General features: G+C 34.3%; 1 protein-coding gene across 8 annotated transcripts in view; it reads right to left on the bottom strand.

Moving 5' to 3' along the window:
• Positions 1–2388: 2388 nt before the first annotated feature.
• Positions 2389–21962, bottom strand: part of LOC145293913 (DNA-binding protein P3A2-like) — an 86604-nt gene continuing 67030 nt past the window's right edge. For 7 of the 8 annotated variants that reach the window (XM_080140729.1, XM_080140735.1, XM_080140734.1 and 4 more), the window contains one exon: positions 2389–5167. In XM_080140729.1, the coding sequence (XP_079996855.1) occupies positions 4857–5167 (311 nt within the window). In that variant the 3' untranslated portion in view covers positions 2389–4856. The remainder of the gene's footprint in view (positions 5168–21962) is intronic. The other variant, XM_080140733.1, reaches the window with a different exon arrangement.

Raw genomic sequence — 21962 nt, forward strand, 5'->3', positions numbered from 1 at the left:
GCATTTTGCCATACTTTTTTTTTTTATCAAAATATTCATTAAATACTTTCCGTTTTAGTAGCAAAACATTCAGATTGTTTTTAATATTAATTTTCATACTGTGTTCTATTCTATTAATATATATTATTATTATATGACTTTAATATTATCATATGTAGCTTTAATTTTAATACTAATATGTTATGAATATCATATTAGAATGACATAAATACAATATTGTGTAATTTGATACAAATATTTGAAATAAACTATAATATGATGCAAATATTATACTCACATCCTACCCTGTATAGTTAGGACCAATGTGTACTTATTTGTATATAAATAAATATATGTACTTCCATCGTGTCACATAAAAGTTAAGTAAAACATGTGCCTTTTTCTAGCCATGTAGAAAACCATTTCCAGTTGTAAATGGTAGCGAGAATCAAATAGGAAGTCAGATAACTACTTTAGACTTATGCAGTTGATTGAAATGAATTAAGAAAGAAATTCTCCTCAAAAAAAAAAAAAAAAAAAAAAAAAAAAAGAAAAAAAGAAATCAACAGTGAATGTATTTTTTTTTCTTTAGGTCATCAGAAATGATAATATTAACTTATATATATAATAAAAATTAAATTACAGGCGTAATTCTATAACTTTGCATGAATATTTTAGCAGGATATCTAGTAACATAATTTTTCCTGCCCTTTTTGACAAAGGGTATGTAATAATATATATATATTTTTAAAATTTTCTTCCTTTGAAGATTGTAACGCTGGGTATGGGGCAGCCAAACCAGCTACCAACATTGCCCTGCTTTTTATTGAAACCAACCGAGAGCTCTTTTTAGTATCCTCGCTGTTCCCTTAAGTGCAATTGTCTGGATCTTTTTTGCACTTGGTTCACTAGGAATATTAGTTAGGTAGGACTTCAGGTTTTTCTTCATAAGTCCTGTAGCATATATGTATATGTCTATATGTGTGCGTGTGTGTGTCCTATTCAGCCTTTATAAAGGAAGGCATCAAGAAGGAAAACCGATATAATACTGGCAGAAATTGTTGCTTTCAATAATGTAGACTTGTTTTTATTTTTGGGTCTGAGGTTGCCGCTATTATATATTTAATATATTACTAGTACGGTGACCTAACGTTGCCTGGGGCTTAATGATAATTAACAAATGTTTCACACTCCCATATTTTTATTGTCATCGAAATTGGTGAAATCGTCCATTTTTCAATTAAATTGACTGATTCCCTGCTCTAGTTAGGGTCCCATTGTGGTGCATCAGGAGGAAGCTTCACATGCCCCTCACAGTTATTTAGTTCACAAATGTAGTCTACATTTCACTGTAGAGAACCTATTGCTGACTTTATAAAATTATTTTTTATATATAATGGCTTCAATTAATGTTTAAAATGTAAAAGTCAAGTATCATGCTTCAATTGTGCTCTAAACAGAAAAAAAATCATTTTGACTGCACCTCTTCATATCAAAGAACCTACTGTTGATCTTATATGTTGGGCCTTTCAGCTTGTGTAGTAATAAAACTTCTCAAATGCGCACGTAATGTTAAGCTGTCTAAAGTGTGAACTTTGGTCAAAGTCGTCTGTTTTTTTTTCATCGAATTATTTTGATTATTGATACTTATTGAAGACATTGCAATATGAAACCTATCTAAAAACACTGCCAGGCACATAAAGTACCTTCATGTGAAATTTCATAAAAATCGACCCGGAACTCACACACAAAGTTCTTTTTATGTAATAGTAGAGATAGAAATTATTATTATTATTATTATTATTATGATTATTTATTATAATGATTATTTATTATTGTTATTATTATTATTTTTATTATTTTATTATCATTATTATTTTATTATTATTATTATTTTATTATCATCATCATTATTATTTTTATGCAGTATGAATTTACATAAATATTCTCTCTCTCTCTCTCTATATATATATATATATATATATATTTATTTTTTCTTTTGTTAAGTTAAAAAAATGGTCACTTCTAAGAAATCCATAGACTTCATTAATTTCACTTCGACTGACCAACTTGTACGAGACTCTGGATGCCATCGAGAGTGTATGAGGAAGAGTGCTCAATACTGCTGATAGAGTGAATGTACATCTAAGCTGGGTTCGTCTGTTTTATGTGACTATTGAATTCACTTAATGCTGAAACAATATTCTTAATGGTTCATGAGAATGGTATAAAATTCATTCAACAGATGTTATTTTATTCATAGCTGGAGGGTGTGTGTGTGTGTGTCATATTTTTATCAATAGTAGTCTGTATAATAATATGATTGTACCTTCCATTTGTTATTATCTTCGACTGTCCAACTGCCAATAATAAAATGCTGAAAAGTAATTATTAATAATTTGGTGTCACTGCGTGTCCAAAATTTAGACTTTATTTTAAAATGAATTGTTCCCAAATCGAATATAACATTGTGCATAGAATTCTGTTGCGATTAAAAAAATTATCAGTACTATCTGCCTTTGGAAAAAAGGATGAAGCATAATATCTGTTCTGTTTTCAGTCAGGTGACAGACAATAATCCATTCCCTCTTAGAAAAAAGAGGAAGTAATATCGGATATTGTTTCTATTCACCTGCTTTCCCAGAAGGGAAAAGTTAGACACAAGAGCCTCAAAAAGGGGCACTAAGGATGGAAGTACAAATATTTGTATAATCCCATGGTACTCCCCCACAGATGGGGAGAGCCTCAGGCGACAGGCAATAAAGTGATCCGATGTTTATTAAAAAGTTCATAAAAATAATAAAATTAAAATTTATTTTTCATTAATTAGCCGTGGAATTTCCATGTGTCTGTCCATAAATACAATAAATTTAACAAAATTTTAACGTGGCATAGATGATTCCATACTCTGAAATGGTAGCCATTATGCTAATCATACACACATTGATTAGTAAAAAAAAATGTGTAGACATGGGATCAAGTACACATGGTGATCTCCAGTTTCTTACATTGCCTTCTGACAATGGTAATAGCTTATATATATATATATATATATATATATATATATATATATATATATATATATATATATATACATACACACACACACACACACACACACATATATATTTAATATTGAAATTTTTTTTCCAACAGTCTACAATATACAATGTATTAAGGTGTTTTTTCTTTTTTTGTTGATGCTATTGTTTACATGAATAATATTACCAGACAAGACTATTTCGTCTACAGGACTCAATACAAGCAAATAATACTACAAAGTGAAAAATCCTATATGCATCTCATTTTTTACTTTGCGGTATTCTTTGTTTATATCTAGCCCTGCAGACTAAGTAATCTCTCATTTAGTAAGATTATCCATACAAATAATAGCACCAATAAAAAACAAAGCAGCTTAGTGCATAATACACTGTATACATATATTTATATACATACATATATGTGTGTACATACATATATATATATATAATAAATTCCACAGCCAAACAACGTCGCAGCTCACAAGAGCCATGACAGTCAACGAACCGGAAGTCCAAGACTCGAGTTTCGCCCTCATTTGGGCTCATCAGTTAGACACATCCGAACTCAGGATTCGAAACCCGAGCCTCTTGCATGCGAGGCAAGCACTCTACCAACTGAGCAAACGCCCCGCACACAAGAATTTCTATTAACCAACACAGATAAAGCAAACCATGCCGAAATCCGACTGTGAAATGAACCTACTTCGTCTCGACAAGGGACGCGGCCATCCAACCAGTCAATGTGTGTGTGTGTATATATATACATACATGCTAATCAATATAATGACTAGTCTTGACAAAGTATAAATAAACTGTACATCTGGTCAATTGCTTAACGCAAAGTTTAGATGAAAGGTTGAAATGTGTATAAAAATATCCAACTCCCACTTACTCTGTCCCTCTCCATCAACCGCATTAGTTTTGGTTAAAAGAAATTCAACTTCAGAGTATTTTTAAATGTCACCTCTTTTAACCCAGAAACTGAGAAAAAAAAAAAAATTGACTCTTGACTCGTCTTTTACAAAAATTGCAAACTCATCATCTCTATTTTAGAGACGAAAATATTTTCAAAAAAATTCTTGAAAATCGTCTTTGTAAACCAAAAAGGAAATTTGAAAAATAAAGTCAAATTTTTTTATAAATAAAAATTTTTTTTTTTAGTAAAATTTTAAATAGGAAATATATTTTTGAATAGAATACATTGTGAAATGATTTCAGAATAAAAAAAAAAAGTTTTTTTTTTAAATAACTAACAGAAGAAACATTATTTGTTCTCAATTTTATGGAATTCTTACGTTACGTCTTTGATGAATTTTAGTTGAGAGAAGAGCTGAGGGGGAGTAGGAAGAGGAGAAGGAAGAGAAGAAACTTTACTTTATCGGCCATTTTTAAATCTTGTACCCATTAATATTAATAGATAAATAAATAGATAAATAAAAAATAAAAATAGAAAAAAAAAAAAAAAAAAAAAACAAACAAAATTGATGGAGTAAAACCTGATGAGGGAGAAGCTGTTTTTGGTTGACAGATTTTCTTTACAAATCTTTTGCGAATATTTTTCAAATAATAAAGGCAGGAAAGAATTGCCATACACAACCAAATTCCCCATCCCCCTAAACCGTTCAAACACCCGCACGCAACAACAACCCTCTTTTGCTACTTGCAAATGAGCAGTGGTAGGAGAGGTAGCTGTGTGGGGGAGGGAGGAACAAACGAGTTTGATTGAGTCAATTTCATTGGTCGACTGCATCCAAACTTTGCAGGAGAAGGAAGAGGAGGACACAGGATGAGAATTCATATCACAGACAGAGTGATGTCTCTCCTCTTCAGCCCCAGTCAAGATTGGTCCACAGTCGTCACTTCCATTGCGGTCACGCTCGAGGATTCTGTGTGCCCAATGGATAGGTGATTGTCGTTTAATGTCTGATGTGATAGTTCACCATTGTGATGATGATGATGATGGTGCTGTTGTTGTTGTTGTTGTTGCTGCTGTTGTTGCTGCTGATGGTGATGATGATGATGCTGTTGCTGTGATTGTTGCTGCTGATGATTTATTGAAGCGACGCGATAATTTCCCTGATTGTTGACGTCTGTGGTCTTAAAAGTTGTGAGATTGTGAAACATAGAAACCGGAAATGAAACGAGACCTGAAATAAAAAAGAAAAAAGAAAAATTAGCACAGTGAAGCAAAACTGTACATTTGTACCATGTGATAAAACCATACCTACATGTCGACAATGTAGCAATCTAAGAAAAATTTCCTCAAGATCCGCCCATTCATTAACCATTTTAAAGCTAAGTAAATAAATAAAGAAAAAAATTAATCATAGCATTTCTTTTATAAAAAGTTAATCTTGGTCTCTCCCTTTGTGAACAAATATTTCTCTCCAATAAAGCCTTTAAAACTGCCAACAAGTCTCCTTGTTTCTCCATGCATGAGTTTTATTCCATCTTGACTTAACAGAAGATCAATTGTACATTTGTACCAAAATGACAAAAATGAACCGGGTCACAGATTTTGCCTTCTCCCTGGACTACATGCTCTAGAAAGGCTTGAGAGTCTAATCTACTTTACTATTTCGTCCATAACTGAAAGGAGGATAGATAAAACAAAGATCAGAATAATTTCCATTGAGAACAGAATGCTATATATTGGGGCCCTGTGTTAGTAGGTAGAGACTGTCAACTAGTATGAATTTTCTAAGTGTTACATTATGTCAAGACAGTCTGGCAACAAACAGAAATGAACGCAATGCACCTAGAGTGATTGATGTGAAGATTCAGAAGTCAGCTTCCTAGACAAAACACGCTAGAAGCAAGTGTTAGTTTGTTAGATAAAAAGAGTTTTGGGCAGTTTGTGTAGGGGAAGCCGAGAGACAAAATGTGCCCAAATAATGTAGGGATCTATATTTTTAATAAGAAAATTAAGTAAAAAAAGAATAAATTGTAGTATTTCTTTTATAAGGAGTTAATCTTGGTCTTTCCCCCTTGTGAATGAATCTCTTTCCCTAATAAAGCCTTTAAAACTGCCAAAAAGTCTCCTTGTGTTTCCATACATGAATTATTCACCCAAGTTAAATAGCCACTGGATGATGCAAGAAATGGCCACACGAAAAAAATAAAAATTGATAATCAAGTATGAAGACCAAATCACACACATATATAAAACAAAAGAGACTTTTATTAACTGTGTTTTTTGATCAATCACTGACGCTAACTCACACATACACATTATTCGTTTCTTGTAACGTTTTGTTTGTTTGTTTTCGTGATTGTTTATTGAAATGTTACAAAAGTGCATAATAGATGAAAGATCACCAGCCTTCATAAATGTGTCTCTACTTTAATAAAGACTAATCAACAAGCAGTTTTCCATCAACATCTGGCTTATAAATAGTTAAGCGTTCATTCTGCTTTGTCAATAATCAAATCGTTATAGATCGACTTAAATAGCAAATTCATACTACAAACAAATACAGAAGAAACAAGAACATAGCTTAACAATGTAAGAATGAGGTAATTTCTTATCTGGGCCATACTTTGTTGATATTATATGAATTAATCCTGAAATTATGCCATGGAAACATTGATAACTGAAAACATTTACCTGATCAGGCTGAAATGTTTCAGTCCGGTTACTGTTATCAAAAAGAATCAGATCTATCCATCAATATTTGAAAAAGACAAAAAAAAAAAAAAAAATAATCAAAAGTCAAAATTTTGATTGTAACCAAACTTTTCAAGATCAAAGTCAAAGATGTAGGTTTTCTCCAGCTATGGCAATTATTAAATCATTTCTCTCTGATAAGTTCATAAGAGTAGTGGTTGATGGACAGAAATCAGAAGCTCTCAGTATTAATGCTGGAATCCCTCAGGGATCCATCCTGAGCCCAACTCTCTTTCTGATCTACATTAATGATCTTCCAAATCATATCCTTACATCATTCATAGACATTTATGATGACGACACTACAATCTATGATAGCACATCAAAGACTGTAAATGACCAAGTTCTCTCTGATTCTCTCTCCTCTGATCTTGAGCATGTAGTGCAATGGGGAAAGAGGTGGCTGGGTACTTTTAATGCATCTAAAACCAAGCTTCTATCTCTACACCATCTACATTATGATTCCCATCTGGCATCGGTTGAAATAGATGGCTCTCATCTTGAGGAGGCTCCATGTTTTGACAAACTTCTGGGCTTGACCTTTACTCCTGACCCGAAATGAAACATGTATAACAAATCCATTGCCAAGGTGGGATCCTTCTACTGATCTAGTAGATATCTCACTTCTGATGCAATTTTCTATCTATATAAAAGCTAGGTATGGCTAACGATGGAGTACTGTTGTCACATCTGGGCAGGAGCTGCTAGAAGCAGCTTATCCTGCCTTGACAGAGTTCAAAATAGACTTGGTAGCTTAGTCGGGGATGTCCTTTTCTCTTCCCTGCAACCTCTTTCCAATGGACGACGTTACGAGCCTGTCTCTGCTTTATCGTTATTTTCATGGCAAGTGCTCAACTGAGCCTCACTCTATGGTCCCCCCAACACCAAACTTTCACAAAAAACACTCGTCTAGCCAAAACCACTATCAATATTTTCCCACACTCTTTATCTGCGCCCAAAGCTAAACGTAGATTCCATGAACAAAGCTTCTTTCTTAAAACTGTACACCTGTGGAACTCTTTTCCGATTGCCTGCTTTCCAGCTGACTACAATTTGATTGTCTTCAAGTCCAATGTAAACAAGTTCTTGATGAACCGTCCCCCTAAGTAATCCAATTTACAAAATTCCCACTACTTATACTACTACGCTATAATCACATTGACTAATGTATACCCATTAACCCTTATCCTCCGGGCCTTGATAAGTGGTGATTCCTGTGTAAAAAAAAAATAAAATAAATAAAATAAAGTAAAGAGTCTCAATAATGAACAGAACTTGAGTTATCACCAAAAGTGTCTTTTACATTTCCCTGACTTTGACCTTTGATCCAGATATGCTCAAATTAAATTACAAGTTAGGTCATCACTGATATTTTGATCAAGTTTGGTTATGATTTTTCAATGAAAGCGGATATTAGGCTGCATATAAACAAAATTATAAAATTGTTGCCCTAGAAAAGACAACATGTTTCCATTTCCTTTAGCTGAAACCTGGTTTTCTTTTTTTGTTGCAGACCATCTACTAGTTGGCCAGTTGTGCACAGTTCCCAAGAGTGATAGGAACCTTCTAACATGCCTAAAAGTTACACAATTTTAAACAAACAAGATTGGAGATGCGCCGCTGTACAACTCATGCTCTCTACCGATCTAAGTTATGACAACAGGACCATTGACAATTCCCTCAAACTGCAAATCCGAATGGTTCAATACTTGAGGGCACAGTTCAACAAAGTTTCTGGCTATGAATATGGTCTTTCGTGTGCTTTCAAGTGAGGGCCACATCATATCACCTCACATCTTTGAAATCGGCTTGAAAGTCAACACCAAGGTGTACCTAGATGTGCTGAAGAGTGTGATGAGCCTCTGGTACAACCAGGTGTCTATAGACAGACCCTGAGTGAGGCAGCAGGACTCGGTGCTGATGTACAAATCTGAAGAGACACACGTTTGGCTTGTACCCTTCTCTCACTGGCTCCTCTCCTCCTCCGACCTGAACCTGCTGGACTACTTCGTTTGGTCATATGTCGAGAACATCACCAACATGACATGCCACAACACCAAAGCCAGCCTGATCACCGCAGAGTATTCACCGAGCTCCTACCAGCGCTTGTGGAAAAGGCATGCTCCTAGTTCCGGACCAGTTTCGAGGCAGTGATTGAGGCTGAAGGCAGCTACAATGAATAGATGTCAGCTCTACTACATAATCAAGGTACCTGAATTGATTTTTTTCAATAAAAGTTGTTTTCTTTAGGGCGATAAATTTATCCTTCCACCCTGTACATGTTCAACTAAAAAAATAACCTCCTCGGTGGAGGTAAACTTTCTGTTATAAGACGAGATTACGATTGTTTGTTTCATCAATCCCATAAATCATTTTCTGTCATACAATGTATTTATAGCAGTCATTTGAAAATGTTCTAACTGTATCTTTGGTTTCTTGTGTAGGAGCTGGAAAGGAAGTTATCAGATTAATGTATTATTTGAGAAGTAGGCACATTTTCCAAATGAATAGTGAGGTTTGGTGCATGATAATATTTCTTGTAAATATTTGTATTTTGTACAGTTATCGATCAAGAAGTGGCACTCACCCCAGGTGGGTTGAATCAGTTTCCCCCGTAAGAGAAAGTTTCATGGGAATATCAAATTCTCAAATGATCCCCAATCACTTGTATATCCACATTAGGTGAGATAACATAAGGTTTTTGTATTTCTTGCAAGAAGGTGTCAATGTCTCCTCATACACAGCATTTGATACTCTCAAATGGTAACCCATCTGATATTGACCAGGCTCAGCATTGCTTAAATTTGGTCATCTAATGAGAACCAGTATATCAATGTGATCAGTCTAGAGATGTATTACCCACACAGCATCAGACTTGACTGTCATTTGGGCGGTTGGGTTTCGATCCTGGCTTGAAGCAGTTGCCTGTCTAGCCGCACTGATGAGCTGTGAAACAGCGAAACAGTACTGTATGTAGATGACTATAATGCTCCCTATCTTGGATAGAGCATATTAGGAAGTGATATACAAACTGCCATTTGCGTATTATGCGATGCTCTTTGTGTAAACAAATCGAGCGGAGGCATTTGGACGATGTCAAAACATCGTTAATTCATTACCCACACAGCATCAGCCGTATAGCGCAATGGTGAGAAGCCTTGACTGTCATTTGGGTGGTCAGGTTTCGATCCTGGCTGGAGGCAGTTGCCTGTCTAGCCGCACTGATGAGCTGTGAAACAGCGAAACAGTACTGTATGTGGATGACTATATATCTTATATATATATATATATATATATATATATATATATATATAGATAGATAGATAAGACAAAATGGCTGTGCACGTTTTTGTATGTCCAGCAAAGATTTTTTTTTTTTGTAGGGGTTCAAGGGGGGGGGTACTATATTTTAGAACTTTTTATATACTCCCTAGATTGTAATATCTACAATTTGCGAACGGAGATCGTCTATATCTTTTATTTGAGCGACTTTTACAAAATTCATGCTATTCCATTCTGTCGTGCATTTGTTTGGCTTTTTTGTATAAATATAGTGAAACTAATAAAAGCGAAAGCAGTTCCTTTGTTTTCCCGCCAGGGACGTCACGAAAGCAATTAGCTTTTATCATATCTCATATCAGACAATTGCTTTTCATTTGGAAACTCCCTTTTTGTTGGGAACTGGTTTTCCTCCAACATCGTAGGCAAAGAAATATGGTGGGCGGAAAGCTGTATGCTTAACTGGCTAGCAGCGTGAACTCATTCACTTAATTTTCACTTTCTGCATGTCAACTTTTTAATCGCTAAATTTGAACGGTTTTCACTTCCTCTCCCGTCTTAGCATAGCAGTAAAATCTCACATTTTCTTTCACTTTCTTTTCCCCCTTTGCATTGCGTCACGGGTTCGAGCCTGCCTGCTAACACTTTTTTTTCCCTTTTCACATTCTTTCCTCCTTTGCTGTTCGGGTTCCGGCTTGCCTTCCTAACTACCATTCTTTGTTTTTTCCTCTACACACACATACAAACACCCGGGCAACGCCTGGCACCCCCACTAGTGTATATATATATATATATATATATATATATATATATATATATATATATATATATAAAATTGTCCAATGGAAAATATAAAATCATGTCAAATTGTAGATGTTATAATAATTTTAATTGTAATTATTTGAGTGATCTCCAGTTCTTTATCAAAAATGTATCATTTGATAAAAAAAACTGAATAAAAATAAGTTTTTGTAGCGTTCATAATCTATAATATAAAAGCAAAAATGTGTGTTTGTGTGTGTGTGTGCGCGCGCATTTTTTTGTATGTCTGCCAAAGGCTTTTTTTGAGTGAGGTGGGGGTAGCCGGTTGGAGGGGGGGGGCCCACTGTTTATTAGAACTTTTTATTATATACTCCCGAGATGTCGGATTTACAGAGCGAGGTTGCGTCTATCTTTTATTTCAGCGACTTTTATGTAACAAAATTTGAGCTGTGATTTCATGTGCTCTCCGCTTATCTTGGCATTTGTTTCCAGTTGTCCTGTACATTCACACCATTCACATGCTACTGATATTTAACAATGTCGACTCAGGAGAGGTGTGATTGGAGATTACGCACCTCCTGCCACAAAAATTTCATGCGCAGGCATCCCTTTGTGGGTATCCATAGTCTGTCAAAGATTGAAGGAGCCTGTTGTTGTTGTTGTTGTTGTTCTGCATCAATAATCAGTTTGCATTAAAAACATTACATACTCGTATTTATTGTTCACATAACGCATAATTCTATGCGGTTAGATAAGGTTAATCTCGTTTTAAGTCAGAACTTCATCACATATCAGTATATACACTTCTTTTGAACACTACAACATGTCAAAATGTACGAATAGAATGACCCATGAATATTGTTGTATATCAAAATCAGTTAAGCCCAACAAATATTTACACAAATTTATTGTTTACATAAAAAAAGGAAATCAGAAACAATTTAAAGAATTCCAGATGATAAATTTGTATAAGCCCAACAAATATTTACACACAAAAAAAAAAAAAAAATGAAAAAGGAAATGCTAGAATCTATAGAAAAAATTCTAGATGATAAATTTGTATATCTCTGCAGACACATGCACAGTGCACACTGTTATGTTAGGTAATACATGCACTGAAAATTGCTCAGATTTGCTAGCCTTATACCAGACTAGACAAAAATAATTAACAAATTTATAGGTCAAGTAATCACTGTTGGCAGGAATAAAAAAAAAAACAACATAAAATCTAATTCTTTTGTTTTTCTTTCTAATATGTACACTGAAGAGTGCTCAGAACTGCTAACCTTGTACAATACTAGTGCAGGTGCAAACAACAACATAACAACAACAACAAAAAGAATACAGACAATATTAAATTGAGTTTTGGAAAAGGATATGGCCATATGGGTCACAGAGTAAATACAGAATCGAAATAATGAACAAAATAATCGTTGTTGGCAGGTGTCGTGGTCCTGTACGCGTTTGGGAGAAAGACAAAACTCTGTAATTAGTAGGAGCAAAATATATTCAACAGAAAAGCAAATGCAACAAATAAAGAGTGTGGTTATATGTCAATCTGACTGACACAAGTTCAAGACTCGTGCATTACCTGCATGCTAATGCCGGTCTTTATAATAAGTGGAAGAGTTCATTATTATCCGTAGGGTAGACACACCACAACAGCAGGAGAAAAATACATAAGAGAAAAAAAAAGAAAAATTAAAATCGGTTTCTTTTGTTTTTTTTCGTTAGCAAAGACATAAATTTTTGTTTTACCCATTTTCAACATTACATCACTAGCATACTGAACACACACACACACACACATAAAAGCCGTTGTGATTTATACAAGAATAAACTGTCACCATAAATGTAGGTAGGAGCCTGTATTATAAACAAAAGCATTTATTTCCGACAATATGTTATGAATGTTTTTAAATCAAAAATTTAATTATTCTACAAGGTTAGAAAGGAGAAAATTAACATTTTCTCCTTTGCTCAGCCCATTCCTCACTTTGAACATACACACAGAGAAGTCAGTCTATTGGTGGGGAAAAAGGAACTATTGAGACATAAAAAGAACAAAAAAAAAAAAAAAAAGAACAACGGATGGGAATTTGTGGACAATGGATAGTGGTCTTCAAGATAGGTATCATTTTTTGGGGTCCAGGTAGGGGAAAAAAATAAAAATGGGGATCGGGTGTCTCAGAGGATCAGTAATGCTGAAAAAAGAAAAAAAGAGACGGGACAGAACCGATTTGTATCACTAGTTAAGCAACTTTACTAATTATGCTGGGGTATCATGAGACCTTAAAATGGCCTAGTTAGAAACATGTACTCAAACTATATTCATCCAAACACACATAAACTAGCGATGTGTATCCACTGTCATTTAAATAGCGACGAGTGCGATCTTCTGTCACATCTAATTTTAATTTTAAGGTGCAGAATCAGATTGTAATCAGAAAGAGATTGACCCTCATTTTCTATCTCTAAGAGTAAGGTTCACACTATTAGTCTTGCTATGGCCAAATATCATGAGAAACACCATCTGTTTCTCCCTGTGTCATGAAGGCAGAGCACTGCCGAGCAATATGACCTGAATGATTATGATTGTTGCTGATGTTAGGAAAATAGTGTTTAGAAAATATGTATTGGGAATGCTAGCGAGGAGTGTTAACTTGATTTTTTTTTTTTTTTACATAGGAGTCAACACTTATCAAGGCCTGGAGGCCACTCGAGGATAAGGGTTAAAGAGTGTACAGTAATCCATGGAATAATATCGTAGTAATCGTTAGTAGTGGAAATTTGGTAAATTGGATTACTTAAGGGGATGGTTCATCAAGAATTTGTTTACACTGGACTTGAAGACTACCAAATTTTAGTCAGACGGAAAACAGGCAAATGGAACAGAGTTCCACATGCGTACCGTTCTAAGAAAGAAGCTTTGTTCATGGAATTTATGTTTAGGTTTAGGCACAGATAAAGAGTGGGGGAAATTATTGACAATGGTTTCAGCTAGACAAGTTTTTTTTATGAAAGTTTGGTGAGGGGGGGGACCATAGATTGGAGCTCAGACGAGCATTTGCCATGAAAATAACAGTAAAGCAGAGTCAGACTTGCAACGTCTCTTCTGTGGGAAAGAGGTTGCAGGGAAGAGAAAAGGGCATCCCCTACTAGGCTACGAAGTCTATTTTGAACTGTTAAAGCAGGATACGGTCTTTCTAACAGCTCCTGCCCAGATATGACAACAATACTCCATCCTTGGATGTACATGACTTTTATACAGATAGAGAATTGCATCAGCAGGGAGATATCTAATGGAGCGGTAGAAGGATCCCACCATTTTTCCAGTGACCTTGGCAACAGATTTGATGTACGTATTCTATTTCAGATCAGGAGTAAAGCCCAGAAGCTTGTCAAAACATGGAGCCTCCCAAGACGAGAGCCATCCATTTCAATTGATGTCAGATGGGGATCAGAGCATTGATGATGTAAAGATAGAAGCTTGGTTTTAGATGCATTAGAAATAACCAGCCACCTCTTCCCCCACTCTACCATGTGCTCAAAATCAGAGGAGAGAGAATCAGAGAGAATTTGGTCATTTATAGCATTTGATGTGTTGCTATAGATGGTATTGTCGTTAGCATAAATGTTTACGAATGATCTTAGGATGTGATTTGGGAGATCATTAATGAAGATCAGGCAGAGAGTTTGACCCAGGTTGGACCCTTGAGAAACTCCAGCATTAATACTGTGAGCTTCTGTTTTTTGCTCATCAACCACTACTTGATATAATGGAATTTTATTCTGACAATTATGTTTTCAGTTGGAAGAGAAATTTGGAATCAAGAGGCCAGTTTGGAATGTGGGAATAACAACAAATGGATTATGTGAAAACTTTCAGATATAAATTAGAAAGATAGTTTTAGATATAGTGGAGTTTAGTTGGAAAAAAAAAAAAAGAGTTGAGTATTGGCCCTTTGGCTGGGCTGGACACAGAATTAGGTAATCCACTCGATACAAGTTGTGAGGGAAGGGGATTTGTAAAGAGTTAGACAATGGTGAAATTGCAACCCTAAAAGAATAATCTTCTATATATATAAAATGCAAAATGTGTGTGTGTGTGTGTGTGTGTGTGTGTGTGTGTGTGTGTGCATTTTTTGTGTATGTCTGGCAAAAGCTTTGAGGGGTGGTGCTCGGATGGGGGTACTCTTTCTTAGAACTTTTTATATGCTATGTAGATTATAATATCTCTGATTTACGAAACGAGGGAAGATGAGTACCACAAAAAAATAAACATCTATTATTTGTTTAAAACCTTGGAATTTTTAATTTTCAAGAGCAAATTTCTTTCTTTCAACTTTGGGCTGGACGACAAATGGGACAATCATGGTTTGTGTAAGTGAATGCATAAGGGCATGATCACATCAGTGCACAATATTAATTTACAAATGGATTTAAATCATTTTTTACCATTGGGTCACCGCTTATCAAGGCCATGGACCACTTGAGAATAAGAATTAAAGAGACTGTCAATTGGACCAGAAACATCACCAAGCGAGAACTTGTTGAATGGGCAGATTTCTTAAAAGGAATTAATTATCTAAGAGGATAGCTCCAAAAGTATTTGTTGACATTAGACTTGAACAAGACTATGTTGTAGTTGGCTAGGAAGCAGCTTTTAGGTATTTTATTCTACAGATCAAATGCTGTAGGAAAAAAACTTTATTCATGAAAGTTACACTCCTCATTGGAATGTGAATATTTTATAGGAGAGAGACAAAGGATTAGAGCTCAGTCGAGCACCTACTATAAGCGTAATGATATACTAGAGAGAGACTAGCGACATCTGTGTGAAAATGACTGGAAGAAACCGAAAAGATGTGTGCTGAAACATATTTAGTTCTTCTTATTCAGAATTCAACGTAATTTATGATTTTTAGTGATTTTAATAGTTCACCATTAGAATGTTGATTTTGATCTCTATAGTTTGAATTGAATTGTCTCCCCTTATTTATTAAGCATGATGGATAAAAACACAACTTCTCGCTTTGTCATTTTCTTAGTTAAAAAAAAAATCTACTTGATCAATTTACATGATTTTTAGAATATGATATTTTCATTCTGTGACAAATATGTAAATCATAAATATTTTTCTGTACTTTTGTTTAATTTATTTAGATTTAATTCTGGACTTGCACCAAATATTCTAACTGAAAAGATTGTTATCTCCAGCAATAGAGTTATTTACAACCCTTGACATCTAGTAGACAAACCATTTAAACCCCTGGACATCTAGTAGCCTTCCAGCTAGGAATTTTTATCCTCGCTGCCCCCCCCCCCCTTCAAATCAACAGAGATTAGAGCATTTTTATAATGATTTTGTCCAGTGTAATGCTGGTTTTGTGCAGTTCTTGGAGGTTCACCCTCCCAGGCTTTGCCTTCTCTTTTTGAAAAGGGGTTAGTTTATTGCTAATTACCTGAGGTGCCCTTATTGGGGAATACCGATGGGGTTGTCCAAGCACTTTTTTGTAGGTCAGAGTGCTCTTCCTTGGGGGCACTGACTTCTCAATCCCACTTTCTGACTTTGGTGTTACAGTTCTTACAGTGCGAGAGAACTAAATACCCTCTGTAGATCTTGTAGGTTTGTATCTTATCACTAGGGCTATGACAAGAGAATATTCTTATCATTGTTCTGACTCTTGAGTACATATCGAACAGAGTTAGACACAGTTAATCAATCGAGAACCACACCACTCTATTTAAAAGCATATAAGATATCAACTCGAGAGTCAAAATAATGAAAAGAATATTCTCTTGTCATAACCTTACTTATCACCATGCACACTGGATGACATCACAAAAGGAAGATGATGCTGTCATAAAGCTATCATTCATCTTTTATGACATCATCAGTTCAAGTAGACATATACATAGTAGTATATATTACAATAGAAAAATGCCAGCATGAAAAGTAATATGGCTAAGTTTAGACATGGAAAAGAAAAGGACAAGATATTCTAGTAAAAAATATAATTGTTAACGAGCATCTCTCCCCCCCCTCTCTGGCTTTCTTACTCTTTCTATTTTCTCTCTCTGTGTCTCTATAAGAGAATAGAGAGAGAGAGAGAGAGAGGTGAGTAAACGTGGAGGTAGACACGTTTACCAGAACCAAAGGTCAGCTGACCAAATTACGTATGTGTGACGTGGTTGGCTAGATCTGGAGATTTGATTTGAACTTGAAGAAGACGGACGTTTTCCGTGGTCTCCCCTCTCTTAACTGGGGAGGGGGGAGACGAACGCTGACGTGTGTGAAGAAGAACTAACACAAGCCGATTTCACTTCCACTTCTGCAGAACCTCTGGGGAAAGTGAAATAAAAAACTATAAAACCATTTCATCGTCTTGGAGTGATAAATCTTCGTCAAACAGGTATCAAGTCTCCCTCCAGGATGAGAAATTGCCAGATGGTTCAACAGCGAGAACAGAGGTAGGTTCAGAAATTACATGTCACACACACGATTCCCTTTATGATAATCAAATACACAACCATTTATATTAGAGACAATCACACGGAATCTTTCTTATGTTATATAGAAAACGTAAAATGTGCCCCTAAATGAAGAACTCTATATAACATATTCAAATGTAACGAAAGCTCAATTTGGTACCCCTCAAGGATAAATTCGATGATAAGAATATATAACATAATAAATTTATAACTTAAAATATTGCAGCATTAAGAAGTGATTATATAATGTTAAATTGAATTTAAAAAAAAAATTCTTAATGCTGCAATATTTTAAGTTATAAATTTATTATATTTTTTTACTAGAATATCTTGTCCTTTTCTTTTCCATGTCTAAACTTAGCCATATTACTTTTCATGCTCACTTTTTTTTTTATTGTAATCCATTTTTCCAAGCTTCCAGTAAATTCACTTGTTCTTTGTTTAATTTCAATCTTATTTTTTTGCCCTCATAAACATAACACACACACATGTAATAACAAAGTATGGCACACGTCTGCTTCCATTCTCTCTGTTTCACTTGTTACTTCTCTTTTCGTGACAGCAGTTAATTAAGAGCAACAGTAGTCGCTGAAGCGACATGGTTGCTATGGAAACTAGTCATAAAAAACGTCGCTCACCGCCTTACGAATTTTTATGATTTTGAACATCAGTAAATTAATCAAAACTTTTATTTTACTGAACAAAAATTGAAAAAGTTTTTTTTCACAACATAGCTGAGAAGGTGACCTATAAACTGTAATAATTGTTTGAAATTTGGTCGAAAAATGAGTGAGCGGTGAAGCTTTAAAGCGGTTCTAAATGACTAAAACTACCGTTTAACCATATATTCAAACACTACTGTGTTTGAATGATATCTAGATGTAATATATATATATATATATATATATATATAATAAAAATTATAATAAGTTTACCAAGGTAATCAAAATGGTAAACTTAAAATATATTATAAATATTAAAGAGTTAATATTTACAAGTAAAATAAACTCAGCCAGATGTAAAAGCTCAATAAAACCGAAAAGGAAATAGAGCTTATAATATGAAAAAATGATTAATAAAACATGTTAAAAGACATCTTGAAAAAGAGTTAAACACATTTAATTTTAAAAAAGGAAACACAAGATAAGTGGATAGTCCTAGCATGACTCCTTTTCCCCTCAACATCTGGAAGTGGAGCAGTCGCCACAGTATCAGTCTATGCAAATCACCTGTAATTATTATCATTCACAATGCTGGATAGTTTTTCACTTGGAACTCTGCCTTTTGGATTATTTTGGACCATTTGGAATTTACCCATTGGATTGAAATTTTAAATTTGACCGTTTTGGATTTTACCATTCTTGGATTTTTACCCTTCACCAGACTATCCATTCATGTGAAATCTTTTTATCATTTTTCTTTTGCCTCCTGTTCCCCTTACCTCACCCTTTTTTTTAACCAAGTAAGATCTGTGACTTACTTGTAGTTTCATTAAATACTTTTATATGCAAAATCCGATCCTGCATTTTGCTAATTCCTGCCCTCTGATGAGAAGGGGAGTATTTCTTCGAAACTCCGTGGATTAAGGACTATCCACTTATCTTGTGTTTCCTTTTTTAAAATTAAATGTGTTTAACTCTTTTTCAAGATGTCTTTTAACATGTTTTATTAATCATTTTTATATATATATATATATATATATATATATATATATATATATATATATATATATATATATATATATATATGGTAAGTAAGCTACATGTTTTATTCTTGAAGGAAATCATCCGGTATATAGCTTCACGTCCTGAGTGAGCATCAAACAATCTAAAAAATTATCTAAATTGCGATTTTGTAGTTGCTTTTGGTACGTTCTGTTTTGCATAATCGTCCTGTAAATAATTTGTTGCTGGTTACTGAAATTATTTGATTTACTTAGCCGGAAGTTTGACTTATCGTTTTATCTTTGAAAGATAAATCAATTAAACCTATGCCAAACCTTAAGAGTAACACAGATGAAGACATTAGTTGTAAACTCTATGAGAATCTTTACCTTAATTCAATTAATAAAGTAATATTAACACTAACCCTAAGTCCAGGCTGGCGGTCAAGAACACTGCACGAGAAAAAGAAATTGATTGTTTGTTAGGTTTATTTATATTAAGTTTAATTAAACTCTTACAATTATTTATTTGTAAAATTTTGTATCGTGGTCATTCTGAATGTTAAAAACAGATCAGACAATAGATACTATCTCAAAGACAACATGAAACAAAATATCTCAGTGGAATATATATATTTTATGGAAATCGATCAAGACAAGGCAACAAATTATTTACAGCAAAACAGAACGTACCCACTTGATGTAAGGAGCTAACAAAAACAAAAGCAGAGTATTGCAAAGACAGGAGATATCTATTGACCTTAGTCTTAAAATGACCAAGGCTGAAGGTAGAAGGAAAACAGTGAGCAGGAAGAGAGTTCCACAACCTTGCAGTCTTTGGAAAAAAGCTACTGAAATAAGACACTGTATTACAATAAAGTATTAAAACAGCAAATTGATGAAGACCGCTTGACCAAAGAGTCAAACAAGCTGGAACAAAGGAAGCAGGGAATAAATCAGACAATTCTGAAGAACACAGGCCATAATAATATTTGTAGAAAATATTGAGACTAGCAACATCACGTTTGTGAAAGAAAGGTTGCAGTGAAGAAGAAAGTGTGGGGCCAATCAAATTATACGTTTCTGCAATTTATCAAGAATCTTCAAATCGAACACAGATTCACCAGCTCAGATATGACAACGATATTCCATACATGGTTTGATAGTAGATTTGCAAAGATAGAGAATAGCCTCAGGTGTGAGAAAGTGTTTAGAACAATAGAGAGAACAGATTTTAGCAGAAGCAGAAAGAACATATGAACTCCAAGAAAGATATGTATATATCCTAGCAGTTCAGCACGGTTTTGCTTGTGTCCTATGTACTATTCATAACTTTATGTGCATATGTATATATATTAAAAAGTTTGACTCATGTCCAGGTAACCTACATCTAAAATTTTAAGTGTTTAGACCCAAAATTGGTAGAGGAGTTTGGTAGAGTCTGCAAAGGTCAACTCTTTCAAATTTGACCTCTTGGCAGCCAAAATTTCGCCCAAAAACTGATTAAAAAGCTTGCTAAATATCTGAATACCCTTTATGTAAAATTTCAAATGTTTAGACATAAAATTGGCTGAGTAGTTTGCTATAGACTGCAAAGGTCAAATCGTTTGAACTTTGATCCCTTGGCAGCCAAATTTTCGGCCAAAAACTGATTGAAAAGTTTGCTCTATGTCTGAATACACTTTATATAAAATTTCAAATTTTTAGACCAAAAATTGGCTGAGTAATTTGGTAGAGACAGCAGAGGTAAATTTTTTTTAACTTTGACCCCAATTTTGATCCCTTAACATTTATTGCTTTGGGCTAAAATCAAATTAAAAAGTTTGATCCATGTCCAAGTAACCTACATCTAAAATTTCAAGTATTTAAACCAAAAATTGGCAGAGGAGTTTGGTAGAGTTTTCAAAGGTCAAATCGTTGAACTTAGACCCCTTAATAGCCAAATTTCTGCCCGAAAACCAATTATAAAGATTTTCCCAAATCTCAATACCCCTTATGTCAAATCTTAAATCTGTAGACTGAAAATTGACAGGATAATTTGGTAGGGAAACACACACACACAGACATTTTCACATTTATATATATATATATAGTACTAGTATAGAAATGAAAATTATTCAAAATCAGATGTGCTAGACAAGATACTTGATTAGGATGGAAGACAAAAAAATCTTCCTAAACAACTGTTTTATGGCGAGATAGATAAGGGTAAAAGACCACATAAACCAAAAAACAGGTTAAAGGATTCTCTGAAAAACAACTTGAAAATACTTAAGATAGATGTACATAACTGGGAAACCCAAGCGAAAGATCGATCACCGTGGAGAAAAACCATCAGAGAAAGTTGTAAGATTTTTGAAAAGCAGCATGTAGATCTTGCTGTCTAAAAACGTGTTTTATGAAAAATATAATGTCAGAGAAATTACAACAGGAACTGAAGTGCACTGTATGTGGCAGATACTTTTTGTCAAAAGGTGGTTTTGTTAATCATCTGAAATCACAATCAAAAACAGGAACAACAGTCTTATGAGGAGGTTTTTACAGCACATTCGGCAATGCTAAGTTGTCATATTTGTGGTTTAATCTGCAAATTTAAAAGCAGTCTGACATGACATTTGAGGATTCACAATATTATCATGCAATCACTTTTACAAGAAAGAAAGTTTTTTAGTCACATACATGTACTTTCATGTAAGACTAAAGCTGGGTTAAAAATTCACCTATGTGCACACAGCCACACAACACTTAACTGAAGAGATGGCAAACTTCTGTCAAGAAGTAGCAATGATCATATATATTTTTCCCAAACCTCTAGCCTTGATGGAGGGGAGACTAAAACTTGCTGCTATAGTTTCAAATGATCTGAAATAACAGCAAGGGAAGACTTGATTCCAAATATTTCTCATATGTTATATGGGTATCTCTAGTATTAAATAATCCTTATATACTGTGAAATTTACTTTATGTATGAAAACCAAAGAGGGGAGATATAACATATGAAAAATATTTAGAATCAAGTCTCTCCTTACTGTATTTTCATTTGAAACCATAGCAGCAAATGATATTCTCCCCTCCA

The sequence above is a fragment of the Euprymna scolopes genome, chromosome 15 (assembly GCF_053919585.1).
Source record: "Euprymna scolopes isolate OS-2025 chromosome 15, ASM5391958v1, whole genome shotgun sequence".
In the NCBI taxonomy this organism is placed as follows: domain Eukaryota; kingdom Metazoa; phylum Mollusca; class Cephalopoda; order Sepiida; family Sepiolidae; genus Euprymna; species Euprymna scolopes.